Below are 17,406 nucleotides of genomic sequence, written 5' to 3'. Positions count from 1 at the left end.
TTCTCTTCACATGCTAGTGTTTTGTGAGCGGGCAAACGTTGTTCCGAGGAAGTAACGCTTAAGCCATCAATAAAAACTATTTTCACATACAATGTTTTAACTGTTAATCCCTCTCTTTTTAATCACCATCACATATTATATTATACATCCCCCTCCTATTTGAAGAAGAAGTACATACCTACAAAAATGTTTAGTAACCTTCCGATTGACACCCTTTATTTATTTTCTTTTCAATCATAAGGACTAAAACGAAAATGCCAAGAGGAAAAAAAGTGAAATTCCGAGAAGTACAAGCCCTTGAAGCGAAAAGCGCAGGTATTTTAGCTGCCTTGCTCCAAGAGAGCAGAATTCCTCGGTTCTTTCAAAACGCAAGGGAACTAAAAACGAAACAACCTGTAATTACCATTTCTGTCCCTTTCCCCTCCCCTCCACGACTCCGCCGCCGCCGCCGCCGCCGCCGCCGCCGTCATCGCCGCCGTCGCCGACGACGAAGCCGACACAGAGCCACACGGCGGCGCGCTCGAAGCAATCGAACCAACAAGCAGCCGCGTCGAATCGCATAGGAGGAAGAGAGAAGTTGGGGGCAGCAACCAACAGCTAGGGGTGGGTAGGTGGTGGTGGCAAAGCAGCGGGGGTAGCGGGAGGAGACCGGGGCGGCGGGCGCGCGCGGTGCCCTCGGGAGCTAGCCCTTGGCCCCGCCGCCTGCGCCGTCGCGCCGATCTCCATCGCCACCGGCGAGCAGCGGCGCCGGGGGCGTCCCGCTGCTGCTTCCGCCGCGTGCTCTGAGCGTCTGATTCCCCTCGGCCCCGCGGCTCCCGTCTCCTCGCGAGCTCGTCTGCCCGCCGCCTGCGCCGATCTCCATCCATCGCGAGCAGCGGTGCCGCCGCCGTCGTCATGGTGAGCACCCCGTACCGACGCGCATCCTCTTCCTTTCTCATCTCCATCTCGTTCTACGCACACTTTTCTCGAATTCGCGTTATCCATATCTTCTCTTCTAGATCTGGGACTGGAAGCTAGGTTTTCTATTTGTCTTAACTTTAGTACGAAAACAGCATTTTTTCCCCAAAACAAAAAGTTAGGGGTTCAACTGAAATTGCTCATAGTAGTTCCATCATTACTTGGTACTACTACACAATTTTTCATTGCTCTCACTGTAGTGTAGTTACAAATTGTTTAGCTGCCTAGTTTGCCACCTTACGAGAAACCTGGACTCATGCAAAATTGGGATAGAGCAACTTGGTTTGGAGCTTTGGATAGTAGTAACTTGGTAGGTGAAATGGCTCCTGCGAGTGACATGGATGACAACAATGGTTAGCTATTATTTGCGGAGAAATTGATTGTGCAATAATGTGAAGGACGCGGAATAAGATGTTTGCTTATAGCTTCGTGTGAAGCATGGTATTGTGTTTTACTTTTGGTGTGCTTGTTGAAGTTTGCTAGGTGATGTTTGAAATGGAACCGTGCCCTTTCATATGCATTATGAGCAGTTTTTAGGTCCCGAGTCCTGACACAACTTTCTGAACTCGAATATTTATTCGAAAAGCTCTAACTAAAACAATTTGAGGAGACTGATATTTTCATGTTTTTGAACCAACTAGCTAGGATTAAGCTTAAATATTACTGAAACTCTGCAAAACTTAAATACTAAGGTTTTGAAGCAACTAGTAAGGAAATGCTATTATACTTTGCAAAACTTATAAATACTGAGGTTTTGAAAGAACTAGTAAGGAAACACTATTATACTTTGCAAAACTTAAATACCAAGGTTTTTATATCATGAATTCATGATACTCTGATACCGCAAAAGACAAATACTAAGGTTTTCAAGCCTTAACAAGTTTGCACATCACAAAACTGATTTTGACATATTGCATGGTAAGTGGACTAGTGGAGTGAATGTTAGCCTGATGTTTTAGTGCTCTGATTTTTGAATCTTATCAATCTTCTAGATGAGACCCCGTGTTTTTGCTGTGGGAAAATTGCATGATAAAATGGTAGGCATAATGAGCGAAGTCGGAATTTTCTTGTTACCAAATGGTTTATTTCATGTGCTTTGTACGATAAGAACCTTTAATCATTTCTCCAAAGGCTATACATAATTGATATGCATGGTGTGGAAAAGAGAGACAATTTGTACCTTAGAACAATCACCTAAAATACTATGAAAACAATTGAGGTAATGTGTCTACATGAGAGATGAGAGAATTAGCACTTACTACAGTTAGTGGGAGGCAACTATGTAAGTATAGGATACAATCATTGGAGGAATTGTTAACTAAAATTCACCTGCGAGATCTACTATGAATCCACCTATGACCTACACGTTGGAGGAAAAAAAAAGAAGAGGACATCGAATCACTCATTCCACTAAAGCAAATCCTGTGTTTACCTTTCGGCTAAAATCCCTATTTCTTGAAAAGCCTTTTAATGATATGTCATATGACGTATTCGTCAACCCTGAGTGTCTGATGCTTGGTAAAGTTGGCAGCGATACGTCATGGACGTCTCCTTTTTATCCTCTGTCATGTCCAACATACTTATGCATATTCTCAGTTGTCAGTTATATATGACAATTTCGCAAGATGTAACACAACCCTCTGCATGAGAATGAGGGAGGAGTATTAGATCATCCATCAAAGCCTTAAATTATTCTTAGTTCTGTTTTATCTAGGCATCTGTTTGATTACTGCACCATGTGTTTTGCAGGGGACTCCTGTTAATATTATTGTTGGTTCTCATGTTTGGGTCGAGGACCCAATTCTAGCCTGGATAGATGGAGAGGTTGTTAGCATAAAAGACAATGAAGTTCATGTGCAGACTTCAAATGGGAAAAAGGTACAGTTTGCAGTTTCTTATCTTGCATTCTGCAGATCATCTCTTTCTAGTTCTTAGTATTTCCTTAAAATCCTTCAATGGATCTATTTTGCTCTGTTTTAATGTACAAGGAGAACTTCGCAATACTGTTTGTTTAGTTATTTATATGTGGCTTCATTGTAACCATGGATTGTATCATTTTGACATAAAATGGATTACGAGTTTCATCACAAGTAATGCTTTTGCACAGGTTAAGACAAATAAATCAAAAGTTTTCCCCAAGGATATGGAAGCTCCACCAGGAGGAGTGGACGATATGACAAGATTATCATACTTACATGAACCTGGTGTTCTACAGAATCTTGCTACCCGTTATGAGCTAAATGAAATATATGTGAGTGCCTTATCATTTCTGCCCAAAATCTTACTTTAGATGCACTACATGACTAGCGCATGATTATCATTCTGTTGCATTCCCAGACTTACACTGGCAGCATTTTGATTGCGGTAAACCCATTTCAAAGATTGCCACATCTCTATGATACCCATATGATGGAACAATACAAAGGTGCAGATTTTGGGGAGCTGAGTCCTCATGTCTTCGCAGTTGCAGATGTTGCTTACAGGTGAACTGTTGTATAATATTGATATTGCCATATATATGATCCTGTCAGCAGATTGTACTTTTTATATACCTACATTTCCCTGATATGACCTATTAATGCGAGCAACCAGAGCAATGATAAATGAAGGGAAAAGCAACTCTATATTGGTCAGTGGTGAAAGTGGTGCTGGCAAGACCGAAACAACAAAGATGCTTATGAGATATCTGGCACACTTAGGTGGGCGATCAGGAGTAGAAGGAAGAACTGTAGAACAGCAAGTTCTAGAGGCAATTCATTAGCCTTCTCTTTGTCTGCATAGTAATTTATTTTTCAAATAAAAAAAATTCCGTTGGCTGATTACCTAATAACTGATATAATTTCAGTCAAACCCAGTTCTTGAAGCTTTTGGTAATGCAAAGACTGTGCGGAACAATAACTCGAGGTAAGTTAACCTTGTTGCTTTCATTTTCTTTTCCTTTCATTGACACTTCTTGCTTTATTTGGACATCACCAATTGGTTTTTTGACATCCTCATTTGCTTTACGATTCTGGTAAAGTCGCTTTGGTAAGTTTGTTGAGATCCAATTCGACAAGACTGGACGCATTTCAGGAGCTGCTATCAGAACTTACTTGCTGGAAAGATCCCGTGTATGCCAAATAAATACTCCAGAGAGAAATTATCATTGCTTTTATTTCCTTTGTGCTGCACCCCCAGAGGTATGTTTTCCTATTGATTTACTGATATTTGTCTGACTATTAATCTCTGTTTCGAACGTGGAACTGAATGTAGCCTAAAGGGTATTCTTTACTATGGATATACATATGCAGGATACACAGAGGTATAAGTTGGCCGATGCTAGATCCTTTCATTACCTCAATCAGTCAAGCTGTATTGAAGTAGAAGGAATTAATGATGCTGAAGAATATTTAGCAACAAGAAGGGCCATGGACATAGTTGGAATCAATGAGGAAGAGCAGGTTTGTATTGTATTGTGCTGAAGGCCTGAAGCTGTTGGAAATACTAGTTTGAGGACTAATGGTAAATACGTAATTACCAAATTGTATTACAGGAAGCTATATTCAGGGTTGTAGCTGCTATACTTCATCTTGGAAATATAAATTTTGCTAAGGGAACAGAAATTGATTCATCTGTGATCAAGGATGACAAATCCAGGTTCCACCTTAACACTGCAGCAGAACTGTTGAAGTGAGTAAATTTCTTCTTTTATTATTTTCCTATATGTTCAGGGTGACCAAAAATCATATTGCTAACGACTAAAATTTCTTAAAGGTGTGATTGCGATAATCTGGAAAAAGCACTGATAACACGAGTAATAGTTACTCCTGAAGAAATTATAACTAGAACACTTGATCCTGCTTCTGCACTTGTTAGCAGAGATGCATTAGCAAAAACAATATACTCCCGATTATTTGATTGGTAATGATCCTTTCCCTTTGCCCTGGCAGAAAAACTCAATTAGATTTCAACTATGCATCTTGACATTTCCCCACTATTACTGTTATCTTCTTCTCAGGATTGTGGAGAAGATCAATGTCTCCATTGGACAGGACCCAAACTCAAAACAGTTGATTGGTGTTCTTGATATATATGGTTTTGAGAGTTTCAAAATTAACAGGTTAGTGTTTTGCACCTTTTTCAAACTAGGCCAAAAATCCATTTCATAACATACGCTAAAACAGCAACGTGTTGCACTCCTCTAAACAGTTTTGAGCAGTTGTGCATCAATTATACAAATGAAAAGCTGCAACAACATTTTAACCAGGTACATCTTGAATTTGTTCTTGAAAGAGGGCTTTGCTCTAGAGATTGCTGGTTTGTGTCTAACGTGAGATGTTTGTCCTGCAGCATGTGTTCAAAATGGAACAAGAAGAATACACCAGAGAGGAGATAAACTGGAGTTACATAGAGTTTGTTGATAATCAAGATGTGTTAGACTTGATTGAGAAGGTACACATTTCATCATATCTTACATGCTATGAGATGGCATATTTTGGCTATGCAAATGTATACCAAAATCCCTTAGATTATGGGGCGGATGTAGTATAATATAAGCTCTTCAAAAGAATATATATTACAAGCTAAATTTATCTAGTTCCACTATAAGCTTTTCGGAATATTAGATGAAGAGATGGGATAAAATTTCCCAAAAAAACCTATTCTCATCCTACAAATGATGGTTGGGCAACAAGGCTTGTTCAGCTGTTCCTATGGGGTTATATCTGCAGTACTATTCCTGCCAATAATAGTGTCAGTAATTATAAATCAGTAAGAAAATGATCCAATTTGTGTTCTCATTTTGAAATGATTATCATGTAGGCTCCTAGTCTGTTTGATGTTTGCTGCTCGAGATAGCTTAACTTAGGCTAGAGGAAAATCTGTTTTGTAAGTTTTGAACCTTCAGGGCCCTACCATCTGGGAGTTTACTGATTTCATGGATTAATTAAATTAATCTGTTTATTTGGTGTTATGTCCTTAGGTTGTAGGTCTTTTTGGTAACATTGTACTTGCAGTGCATATAATGTTTCAACAGACTTGTGTCAGATAGTATGTGGTTGGTAGAAGAAAGTCTCCTAGCTATAATGAGCTTTACAGATTCCCTTCATACGTGCGATGCTTCTAGTTCTAGGATGAGCTAAGGCTTGTCCAGACAGCATATTGCTTGTTAGTATTTGATTGTGGAAATTGGAAACAACATATTGCTTGTAATAACCTTTTATTTTGGAGTTCTATAAAATGGCAATAACATATGTTTCCGTACTCGCAGAAAGGTGGTTTGATCGCACTTCTGGATGAAGCATGGTATGTTCTGGAATTCACAACTATCATTCCAAACCACTTGCAAGCAACATATATATCTTCAATCACTATAACATCTGGATCAATTGTAGATTATCTCAATCCTGTGACATGTAACTGCTTGCGAATTAATAATGTTTTGCAAATTTTGTTCGCAGTATGTTTCCTAGATCGACACATGAGACGTTTGCGCAGAAGTTGTATACAACATTTAAGAATAACAAACGGTTTGCCAAACCGAAGCTTTCACGCACAGATTTTACAATTGTTCATTATGCTGGTGATGTAAGCCTTCTTCATTAAAACATATGTGTATTGTTACAGAAGGTAACCATCATACTAATTAGACATCGTTATGTATCATCCACAGGTGACGTACCAGGCTGATTTTTTCCTAGACAAGAACAAAGATTATGTAGTGGCTGAACATCAGGATTTGCTGAATGCTTCTTCTTGTCCTTTCGTAGCTGCTTTATTTCCTGCACTCCCTGAAGAGACTGCAAAATCTTCAAAATTTTCATCAATCGGGTCACGTTTCAAGGTGAAACTTTACTTGATTTTGTTCTAGCTTCCACAATATGGTTGGAAAAATTTGTAGTAGCATACACCTTACTTATTTACACATCCTACCTTGTTTGTAGCCTTAAAATGGTACCAATGTATCGTATCAGAAGTTATCTAGTTAATACGTGCATCCTTTTTAAATGTTATGTACTACGTATGTCGCTGCATCAGTGTTATTCAAAATTCCTAGCATGTGAGTTCTCACATATCCTTCTGACCTTCCCTTCGTACTCTCCTTTGGTTGCCATAATGGCGGCGTATGACAACACTGTTGCTCACTTCCTCCTGCTATACATAGTGACATAGTCATTAGGTCTGCATGTATATCGTACAGAAAAAAAATGGTGTTGTTACATCTGTAAAGATTGCTCAAGTCTTCACTAATTATATTTATAACCTCTAGCAACTTAGCAAGTCAAACAAGGCGGTCCCTCTGTCTCAAAATGTAAGTTATCGTGCAGTCAAACTTCTGATTCATGTAAAAGTATATATAGATTCGCTGCATGCTAATGATACCATTCAATTTGTCTTCCTAAATAATTTCATGTGATAATATAAATATGATTAAAATTCAGTGCAGAAGTCTTGCTTTATTTCTATCTGGGAAAGTATATCTTGTTTACAGTGCTGCTGACCTTTTTTGTGTTTACATTCCTGCTGTCCAACTCTCAGCTGCAACTTCAATCTCTCATGGAGACCTTGAGCTCAACAGAACCCCATTATATTAGATGTGTGAAGCCAAATAACCTCCTAAAGCCAGCCATTTTTGAGAACACAAATGTTATACAACAACTGCGATGCGGAGTAAGATTCACATGTTCTATTATTGTTTTTATGCTAGCTTCTGGTGAACTAATCCTGACAAAATGCAGGGTGTTCTTGAAGCTATCAGGATCAGCTGTGCTGGATATCCCACAAGGAAAACATTCTATGAATTTGTTAATCGCTTTGGTGTTCTTGCTCCTGAAGTTCTAGAAGGAAGGTAAGAAATCCAGTTGAATAGAAAACATAGTTTTTTGTTGCATAAGTTTTTTTTTTTTGATGTTTCAAGCTATTCACTTTTATCTTGTTCTTGTACCTAGCAATGATGATAAAATTGCATGCCAGAAGATTTTGGAAAAAATGGGGCTGGAGAACTACCAGGTAATACATGCAACTAGGCCAAATGCCCATGGTGTATACATGAGTTTGCGCCATTGTGTTAACAGAATCAGTGAAAGCAATGTTTGAAAAAGATGCATGCTGTGTATACACGTTTTGAGGTTTTATTGTTGTCGTCTTTGGGTTAGCTCTTACATAATCTCTTGATTGTCTTTCAGATCGGAAAAACAAAGGTATTTCTGAGAGCTGGACAGATGGCTGATCTGGATGCACGAAGAGCAGAAGTGCTAGGAAGAGCAGCAAGAATTATACAGAGACAAATCTCTACATATATCGCACGGAAACAGTTTGTTTCGCTCAGAAGATCAGCAACACAGCTACAATCTTTCGTTAGAGGTACTCCTCCCCTTCTGTATAATGCAGTTTCTGCAGCACTGGACAGATTTTATGCAGCTGTCCTTTTCCCTTTTTTTTTTTGTAATCTAGGGACCTTGGCGCGTAAATTATACGAATGCATGAGGCGGGAAGCATCAGCAGTGAAGATACAAAAGAATGTTCGTCGTCACAAAGCTCGCGTGTCTTATTTACAACTACAGGAGGCTGCAATCACGTTGCAGACAGGATTAAGGGCAATGTCTGCCCGCAAAGAGTTCAGATTCAGAAAGGAAACTAAAGCAGCTGTCCATATCCAAGTATGTACGGTTTCAATTACATTGTTTTGTAATAGTATTTCATCAATTTTACAAATTATGCCATGGCTTGAGAAGTTTAGGTCCATCATGTTTCTGTTCTATTTGTAGTTTTCCTTTGTTGTTGTTAAAACACTTATTGTAATATTTTTTGATGAAACACATTGTAATATTGTGTTATGGCATTTTTAAACATAGGCTCGATGGCGTTGCCACAGAGACTATGCACATTACAAGAATCTGCAAGGAGCAGCTCTTACTTATCAGTGTGCATGGAGACAAAGGCTTGCAAGAAGAGAGCTTAGAAAGCTAAAAATGGTAGCTTGTTATCCCTTTGCAATCTTCAAATATTCTTTACCATAGTATATGTCATAGTTGTGTTTATCCATGAATCGTCTGCAGGCTGCGAGAGAAACAGGGGCCCTTAAGGAGGCCAAGGATAAACTTGAGAAGCGTGTTGAAGAACTGACATGGCGCCTTGGACTGGAGAAGCGGTTAAGGGTATGTTGAGGCTGACGTGACACTATTTGGGCTTGGTAGTTTGGTACTTGATGCTTAAGTGTAACATTCTCAATTTGCAGACTGACCTTGAGGAAGCAAAAGCCCAGGAAATTGCTAAGCTGCAAGAGACATTGCATGATATGCAACAGCAAGTTGAAGAAGCAAAGGCTATGATTGTTAAGGAAAGAGAAGCAGCTAGAAAGGCAATAGAAGAGGCACCTCCAGTAATCAAAGAGACCCCTGTATTGGTCGAAGACACGGAAAAGATTAACTCACTGACAGCAGAGGTTGAACAACTGAAGGTATGGTAGAATCTGAAAGTGGTTCCTAGTAGTTGGTGCATGCATAAATACAGCCTTATTTTTACACTGATCTTTTAATGAAATGATCTTTAGCTGAGGCATTTTTCATTGACAACAATATTAGCTTGCCTTGTGAAAATTTGCAAGGTTTATGCCATACTTTTGCTTATCTTATGAAGGAAATGTTATTAAGTGTTTAGTGAAAAAGAGGTCATGTGGTTTTTGTTATGTGTGCTAAGTTTGAAGAAATCCCTATACGCTTAGAAATCCCATTTCCACAATTTGCCACCCTCTTCAGAAAAAGACTGATGGTAGTAGTGGACCCTGTGTATTTGGAATTCAAAATATATGTTTTTTGTATAGTTGAACTTACGTCAAGTTTGAAGAAATCCCTATACGCTTAGAAATCCCGTTTCCACAATTTGCCACCCTCTTCAGAAAAAGACTGATGGTAGTAGTGGACCCTGTGTATTTGGAATTCAAAATATATGTTTGTTGTATAGTTGAACTTACGTCTGACTGTGATGTTTTCAGGCTTTGCTGCAAACAGAAAGGCAAGCAACAGAAACTGCAAAGAAAGAATATGCTGAAGCTGAACGGAGAAATGAAGAACTAATCAAGAAATTTGAAGGTGCAGAGAAAAAGATTGAGCAACTTCAGGATACTGTCCAGAGGTGAAGTCTAAACAACGCTATCAGTTGTCATTATTTCATTTCGTTGTTTGTAATGCTTTTCTTTTGTTAAGGATGATGCCTCTGTTTATACTTGTATTAACTCCTTTTTCTTCATTCTGAATGGTCTTTATGTAAAATTGAGCACAGGCTGGAAGAGAAAGCAACTAACATGGAGTCTGAGAACAAAGTGCTACGTCAACAGGCTGTTGCTATTTCTCCTACGGCAAAATCATTAGCTGCATATCCTAAGTCTCCCTTCCAAGTATTCCATGACCCTGACTACTTGCATTCTGTATTAATATAATTCTTTTCAAATTTCACATTGATGGTCTAATATTTCAAATCAATTGTGCTTTGTTAGCTTAAAACTCCGGAGAATGGTGTAGCTCCGTATGGAGAAGTGAAACCGTTACCTGTAAGTGGAAAGAATAATTTGTGCATTTGATATTCATTCAAAAGTTGCTGATATTTGGTATCTCTGCATAGGATATCACCCCTATCTCACTCAACCCTAAAGAGCCTGAGACTGAGGAGAAGCCACAAAAATCACTCAACGAGAAGCAACAGGTGTGTTTTTCTGTTTGTTTGACATTTCTGTCCTGAAGCAAATTTCACACCTCTGTTTATTTGACCCTGAAGTTATGACTATTGTGAGTTATTTTTCATACTGTATTTGTTTTATGCTTCAGGAAAACCAAGATATGCTGATCAAATGTGTATCACAAGATCTAGGTTTCTCCAGTGGGAGGCCCATTGCTGCTTGCCTTATATACAGATGCCTTCTGCATTGGAGATCATTTGAAGTTGAAAGGACTGGTGTTTTTGACCGTATAATTCAAACAATAGGCACTGCTATAGAGGTAATAAATAATATATTGCTTGTCCATTCCGCTTTACCTCCTTTTTCTTGGAAGTTGGAAAGCTGCATATGATATTCTGTTTGCCTATTACAGATATCTTAGGCTTTTGCTGTAGAAATTGAAAAACAGAAATACTGGAGCTTAAAATTTTTAATGCTGCTATAACTCGCACCCTCCGTCCCCCCAAAAAAAACAACTTCTGGGGATACTGTCAGATTCATCCCCAGAAGTTGTCCTTTTTTGGGATGGATGGAGTATAGATTAAAATTCGTTTACCCTTAATGTTTTTTATATCCTTAATTTGCTATATAGCTAAGTTTAAATTCTTACTTTCCAAAGGCCCAGGAAAATAACGACAAACTAGCATATTGGCTCTCCAATTCATCCACATTACTCCTACTATTACAACGAACACTGAAAACAACTGGAGCAGCTGGACTCACACCTCAGAGGCGAAGATCTTCTGCTGCATCATTTGGGCGGGTGTTCTCGGTAAAACATATTTCATCTCTGTTTGTTTTACTCTTAGGATTTTCTAGTCCGAATATCTTTTAATTCACCATTTCTGAAATTAAAAGGGAATGAGAGCTTCACCACAGAGTGCTGGCCGTCCTTTTCTGGCTAGCCGCTTGATGGGAGGAATAGGTGATCTTCGTCAAGTTGAAGCCAAGTATCCTGCTCTGCTTTTCAAGCAGCAGCTTACAGCTTTCCTTGAGAAAATCTATGGCATGATAAGAGACAACTTGAAGAAGGAAATATCCCCATTACTTGGTCTTTGCATCCAGGTATGAATTGGGGGCACTAGCTTGGTATTTGTTTATAAAAAGAGAGTGAACTTCAGGTTTGTTTTTTTTGTGATGCTTATTTTTTGCAGGCGCCGAGAACATCTCGTGCTAGTCTAATTAAAGGATCTCGTTCTCAAGCGAATGCCTTGGCCCAACAAACCCTGATTGCCCATTGGCAGAGCATTGTGAAAATTCTAACGAACTACTTGAATGTTCTGAAAGCCAATTATGTACGTAAGCAATGTGTTCTCACATACAATTTTGATTGAGTTGACATTAACTTGTGCTGTATTAAATGTGCAACAGGTCCCTTCATTCTTAATCAGCAAGGTGTTCACTCAAATCTTCTCATTTATTAATGTTCAGTTGTTTAACAGGTAAGATTTGGTTTTTGCTTTACCTGTTCTACGTACTCTCCTTCTGTTGGGATTTTGAGATGCTCCTTATCTTGTAGTCTGCTTCTTCGACGAGAGTGCTGTTCATTTAGCAATGGAGAATATGTCAAAGCTGGACTGGCAGAATTAGAGCAGTGGTGTATTTATGCGACTGAGGAGGTATTTATGGACCTTTTAAGTTTCCTGGAGATCATTTTAATCTTGTGCTAACATACGCATTAATATACAGTATGCAGGTTCTTCCTGGGAAGAATTGAAGCATATTAGGCAGGCTGTTGGATTCCTTGTAGGTGTTCTATACCGATTATTTGTTTTGTTTTTGATTTTCTGGATCAAAATAGGATAATCTAACTGGTTGTATTATTAGGTAATTCATCAAAAGCCAAAGAAAACACTGAAAGAAATTACCAACGATTTATGCCCTGTAAGTGATCTTTGAACTAATTTAAGTTTCTCAAGCCATTTGACATTTGTTGGTTGACTTGTCATGTATGATGCAAATTTTCAGGTCCTAAGCATACAACAGCTATACCGAATCAGCACAATGTATTGGGATGATAAATATGGAACCCATACTGTTTCGTCAGAGGTAATCTTGTTTGGCCTAATTTTACTTGTCAAATTTTCCAATATACATCTGCTACTGGGTCAAGCGGTGGATTTACTATATTTCTTTATTTCTTTATCACTAAATATTGTTTTTGTTCATGCACAAATGCTTATAGGTCATCTCAAGTATGAGGATAATGATGACAGAAGACTCGAATAACGCAGTGAGCAGTTCTTTCTTGCTGGACGATGATTCAAGGTTTATTCCCTTACACCAAACTTCAACAAAAGTCAATCACACCTGAAAAAGTTGTTCTCTAACGTTGGCCATGGTACTTCTGATTGCAGCATTCCGTTTTCGGTGGATGATATCTCAAAGTCAATGAAAGAAATTGAGGTAACAGATGTTGACATGCCGCCTTTGATCAGGGAGAACTCTGGCTTTACCTTCCTACACTAAAGAAAGGACTATCAAGAGTGGTGATCCTTTCAATGCAAAACATCTTCCTATTCTCCTTTTGTCCAACTCATCTCCAACTTGTGCATAACTCATGTACATACTACTCGTGCCCTTTTGCCCTTTTACCAAAATCACATGGTCTAGTCTGGTCAGTAATCGTTAGGCCTATTTGTTATTTATTATTTAGGACTTCGGTTTGATTTGATTGGTTCTTTGTCCAATTTTCTCCCCTTTTTTTCTGGGGGATCAAATTTATATTGTAATGGGAGGGGCCGGATGCCCCTCCCTGGTCAGGTCCCCGAGCTTTGTTATTGGAAAAGCTCGTGTTCCTCTTAGCGTCTGGAAAAGGTTTTCCGCATCTGTGTCGGGTCTCCGGTGTCGTTCATTTCAATCTTCACCGTATTGTAAATTGCAAAGAAGATCATAGTTGAAAAAAAAATCACATTGGAAAACTGAAGCTTTTGGTGTATTGTGTGATTCTGTCTGCCCCAATTTTCATCCATTTCTAGATCTCTTTGATCAGGGATGCAACTTAGACCCAAAAAAACTAGATGTCTCGTTCCATCCGAGAATCCCATCAAGAGATTTCTCAAATATATAAATCACCCACAGGAAACATCAACCCCAAAGAAAAGAAATGCCGAAATGAACAAATGATCCCAAATGTAATGTTGGCGTACCAGGTCCTTGTCGCCGGCAAGGCAATGTTTCCCGTCAATGAATTCCTTGGTGTGCATGTCGTTACCTCTGCCACCGCGCAAGAGAGGTTGGGAGACTTGGGAGTTGGAGGGAGATGATGATGTATGTCGCCGCTATGCTATATTTGTCTTGTGCCGGATTCCAGGGATCACAACTCACTAGTGGGAAGGTAGTTGTTGACTCGCCCACCAACGATATATGGCAGATTGGCAGGTACGAGGTGCACCGGTCACTAGCGAGCGATGCATCCGAAAATCACAGTTTCTCAGTGCAGCAGACGGCTCCAAAACGGATGGACTGCTTGGATCTGACTCAGTTTCATTACTCCCTCCCTCCAGAATTCATCGTGTTCGCATTGAGACCAAAGGAGGAGAAAATCGACCCATACTCTATTTAATTAGCGTATCGATGAAAGAAAAATATTACTTCACTTTAGTGGATGTGTCATATAGTGCACACGAAGGTGAAGGGATACAATGAGGCACTACACGCAAACAATTGCATGCGCATGCATGCGCTGATCCATTTACTTCGTAAAGGTAAATGGAAAAGGAAAAGACGCTGAGAGGGAATATCAATTTACCAAAATACACCGATCATTTCTGAACAACATAAAAATATGATAATCTAGACTAATATAAAAAGCACGAGTTGTTTAGTGCAATTAGTACACCCACCTATTCCTAACCATCAGATCCCCTCATCCAATGATGCAAATTAGAAGTAGGATTAACCTTGCAATTAGCGCCGGATTAACTACCGATTAGCGCTTCTGAATCCTTTTCTTCGCAAAAAGAAAAAAAAACCGTCGCCCAAAGCCCCAGACCGCCCGCGCCTCCTCCTCCACCTTCCGCCGCCGCACGCTCCTCCTCCGCCTTCTGCCGCCGACTGCCCGCGCCTCCATCGTGCCTCCCATTGCCCTCGCCAGAACAGCGACGACCCCCTTGCTCTCGGCGCCGCATCCCGCCCCTCCGCCGTCGTCGTCACCCGCGATCCCTCCTCCCTTGCTGCCGCCACGCCGTCCGTCCGTTCTCCACGGCGCCACCTCGCCCTCAAGCTGTCATAGGTATGCCGCCAGACGGTTTCAGGTCGCGCCTCAACAGGTCGTCGACGATCCCCCACCGTCACCTGAGATCCCCTCACCATCACCCGAGATCCCCTTCCAGGGGCGGATCCAGGAACAAAAATTTGGGGGGGGGGGGGGGGGGGCTCAATTACACAGTTTCTTTAACCTCTAGCCATTTAGGGACCTTTAGTTTATCATTCATGGTAAAAAAATAAAGAGGTTGCTCCGGGGGTATCCATGGGTCTTGTGGGTGTAGGGGGGAGTCCCCCCTGCACCCACGTTGGATCCGCCCCTGCGGGCCCTTCCCATCCGCTGGTCCTCCCCTCCAGTAAAGGTAAAGACGATTTCTCCTGTGGTCTCGGATACTGTAACGAATTGCAGAGTGTAGATTTTGATGCTATCAATTTTTTTTCATCAGTTTGATTAATGAACCGTTTTCCTGGGTGACCAATGTTGATTGTGCTATTGACACTTTTCTGCTAATGTACTGAGACATATCTTCTAATCCTCCATTACCAGTTTCAAATACAATGTATTCAGCAAAGGGTATGAGGAGATCAGATTATTTATGTCACTGGTTGAGGAGAAATATTTCAGATTCAGGACAGTTAGCCGCTTGAAACCTTCAAACTTCTGAGGCAAGCTGACAATGCATCTTTTTAAGTGCAGATAATCCAAATCACTGATAGAGAAGAGGCTCGATGGAAGCTTATAATTATTCCCATTGTAAAACTTAATTCTAATAGACCTTGATTTTTTTCTTGACAGCATGTACATGCACCTATCAAATACATCATGATATGTTCTGCAACATGCCATTGAAAACAAAGCTAGAGGTCCATTATGGAACAGCAATGCCAGATCAACGAGAGTTATAAATTTGGATCATGTTCTTTCAGAGGAATCCCAATTGTGATACAAATCAGACAGAAGTATTTCGGGCGGGACCTGTGCTTTGGAAGAGCGTGTGTGGAGCTGATTAGTATATTGGGTATTTAGATGTTCTAATTCTTTGACTCTTTTGGTTCGATCTCCCTTGGTTATAACGAAACATTCTTTTTTTACTTTTGGCATAAAAAGCTAATTTGTGCAAAAATTGAAGGATACAACATTATGACTACTCCCAAGGATGTGGTTAATGTTGAAAAGGTTGATTTTATTGGTTATTCATGAGAACATGAAAGATTTATATTTTATTTATGTAGCCTAAAAAGGTAAATCTGAATTTCTGATTTAATGTGGTACTGCAATCCACCATTTGATTTCTATAGCTAGCCACGCTAAAAAAACTGCCATAATTGTCTCTGCAGTTAATACAAGCATATGCAAATATGCTGGGATGGAGTGAGCATAATGGAAGAACGGCCTTTATTTGATGGCTTTTAGCTTTAAGATGCTCAATGAGGAGGGCCAAGGAGATTTTGTTCTTTTATTTGCCATTGATTGGCCTTTGGTTGATATATCTGAGTTCATGTACTCCACAGGCAAAAAAAAAAAAGGTAATATCCATATATGCAAGATTATTTCTTTACTTTAGGTTTTTTACTATTTTACTATGAATAGACAAGGATAAATGGATATATTTTCATAGTATGAACCTATTAGATATTAGATAAGCTCAGCTTAGTGTATGTAGAGGTACAAACAACTGATTCTGAATAGGAATTGCTACTCTCCTTTTCTGGTCTACGAATTTGAGTGTGTACCTTTTCATTAGCAAGGCTTAAATGCTCCCAATTAGCAGTTGTTGGTGAATTGATAGAATTTTGGTAATTTTTGGTGAAATATATTTTCCAAAGAGATAAACCTTATTTTAGATAAAGAAGATATTTTATTTTGAAGCAGAAGATGTGCTATATCCCCAACCTCTGCCCCAGGGGCATGCGACGCGACCAAAACGCATTCCATGATGCTCTATAAGTCTAGAACTACTACAACATATATAATTTCATTTTTATATCGAGCACTACTACAGCATACATAATTTTCATTTTTATATCGGCATTGATCTGGGATTATCCTGCCATTGCTCGCAAGTTGCTAATAGGTAGTCCTTTTATTTTCTTCTTTGCAAGAGGAGACAACCTTAATATATACCTGGTGGCACCTCTGACCACAGGTTTGGAGGATGGAATTAGGCACAATGTGATGCATATGACTTCAGTGGAGCAATTTTATCAGGATTGCAGGTTTGGTGGATGGCATTAGGCAAGGTGATGGGCATGACTTAAGTGGAGCAAGTTAATCACGATTGTAAGCTTGGAGGACACCATTACTTAAGCATATTTCCCTGTCAGAATAATATTTGATATTCACATGTTTGTACTTACATATTGCTTGATCTCTCAGTTCTATATTCCCTCTGACAACTACATGACCATAGCTACATGTTGCTCAATGTTTTGATTTGCTGCGAGCTAATTAAAGTTATGAGTTCTTATAGCTCAAGTACTGAAATTTTACAAATTCACCAATGGATGTAAGGTTTGTCTGAGTTTAGTGTCTGACCTTGGCCCTTGCAGGT

At 39.6% G+C, this 17,406-nt stretch overlaps 1 protein-coding gene and 2 long non-coding RNA genes across 5 annotated transcripts; 2 read left to right on the top strand and 1 right to left on the bottom strand.

Moving 5' to 3' along the window:
* Nucleotides 1-354: 354 nt before the first annotated feature.
* LOC9271693 (myosin-17) lies at nucleotides 355-13,574 on the top strand. Its single transcript, XM_015775920.3, has 39 exons — nucleotides 355-897; nucleotides 2,707-2,835; nucleotides 3,065-3,208; nucleotides 3,295-3,440; nucleotides 3,550-3,706; nucleotides 3,803-3,861; nucleotides 3,977-4,136; nucleotides 4,248-4,397; nucleotides 4,490-4,626; nucleotides 4,711-4,857; nucleotides 4,955-5,056; nucleotides 5,146-5,203; nucleotides 5,287-5,388; nucleotides 6,206-6,240; nucleotides 6,396-6,522; nucleotides 6,608-6,778; nucleotides 7,474-7,605; nucleotides 7,674-7,783; nucleotides 7,884-7,944; nucleotides 8,121-8,298; nucleotides 8,389-8,594; nucleotides 8,790-8,909; nucleotides 8,994-9,092; nucleotides 9,173-9,394; nucleotides 9,929-10,068; nucleotides 10,216-10,330; nucleotides 10,430-10,483; nucleotides 10,555-10,635; nucleotides 10,758-10,928; nucleotides 11,268-11,420; nucleotides 11,507-11,713; nucleotides 11,803-11,943; nucleotides 12,020-12,090; nucleotides 12,168-12,267; nucleotides 12,338-12,394; nucleotides 12,476-12,532; nucleotides 12,617-12,697; nucleotides 12,834-12,916; nucleotides 13,006-13,574. The coding sequence occupies exons 1-39, from the start codon at nucleotides 895-897 to the stop codon at nucleotides 13,115-13,117; spliced, it is 4,578 nt and encodes a 1,525-aa protein (XP_015631406.1). The 5' UTR covers nucleotides 355-894; the 3' UTR covers nucleotides 13,118-13,574.
* LOC136355704 (uncharacterized) lies at nucleotides 6,513-7,551 on the bottom strand. The gene is made up of 2 exons (XR_010739977.1): nucleotides 7,437-7,551; nucleotides 6,513-7,086 (listed from the first exon to the last, which is right to left on the bottom strand). It is a non-coding gene; the product is annotated as an uncharacterized lncRNA (long non-coding RNA).
* Nucleotides 13,575-14,604: 1,030 nt separating the features above from the next.
* On the top strand, nucleotides 14,605-17,330 carry LOC136355703 (uncharacterized). Of its 3 annotated transcripts, none has more exons than XR_010739974.1 (6): nucleotides 14,605-15,216; nucleotides 15,402-15,520; nucleotides 15,651-15,873; nucleotides 15,985-16,096; nucleotides 16,193-16,381; nucleotides 17,002-17,330. It is a non-coding gene; the product is annotated as an uncharacterized lncRNA (long non-coding RNA). The 3 variants fall into 3 exon arrangements; XR_010739975.1 differs by having other exon boundaries at nucleotides 16,958-17,330; XR_010739976.1 differs by lacking the exon at nucleotides 15,985-16,096.
* Nucleotides 17,331-17,406: the final 76 nt, after the last annotated feature.

Source organism: Oryza sativa, chromosome 3 (genome assembly GCF_034140825.1).
Source record: "Oryza sativa Japonica Group chromosome 3, ASM3414082v1".
NCBI lineage: Eukaryota > Viridiplantae > Streptophyta > Magnoliopsida > Poales > Poaceae > Oryza > Oryza sativa.
Note: the sequence above shows the minus strand (reverse complement) of the source record. Positions and strands in the feature narration are given on the sequence as shown.

Bases quoted from the DNA above. Each gene is read 5' to 3' on its own strand.
- LOC9271693 (XM_015775920.3), top strand. The intron at 3,862-3,976 runs GTAAGTTAACCT...ATTCTGGTAAAG, and splicing joins GTGCGGAACAATAACTCGAG to TCGCTTTGGTAAGTTTGTTG. The intron at 12,395-12,475 runs GTAGGTGTTCTA...TTGTATTATTAG, and splicing joins GGCAGGCTGTTGGATTCCTT to GTAATTCATCAAAAGCCAAA.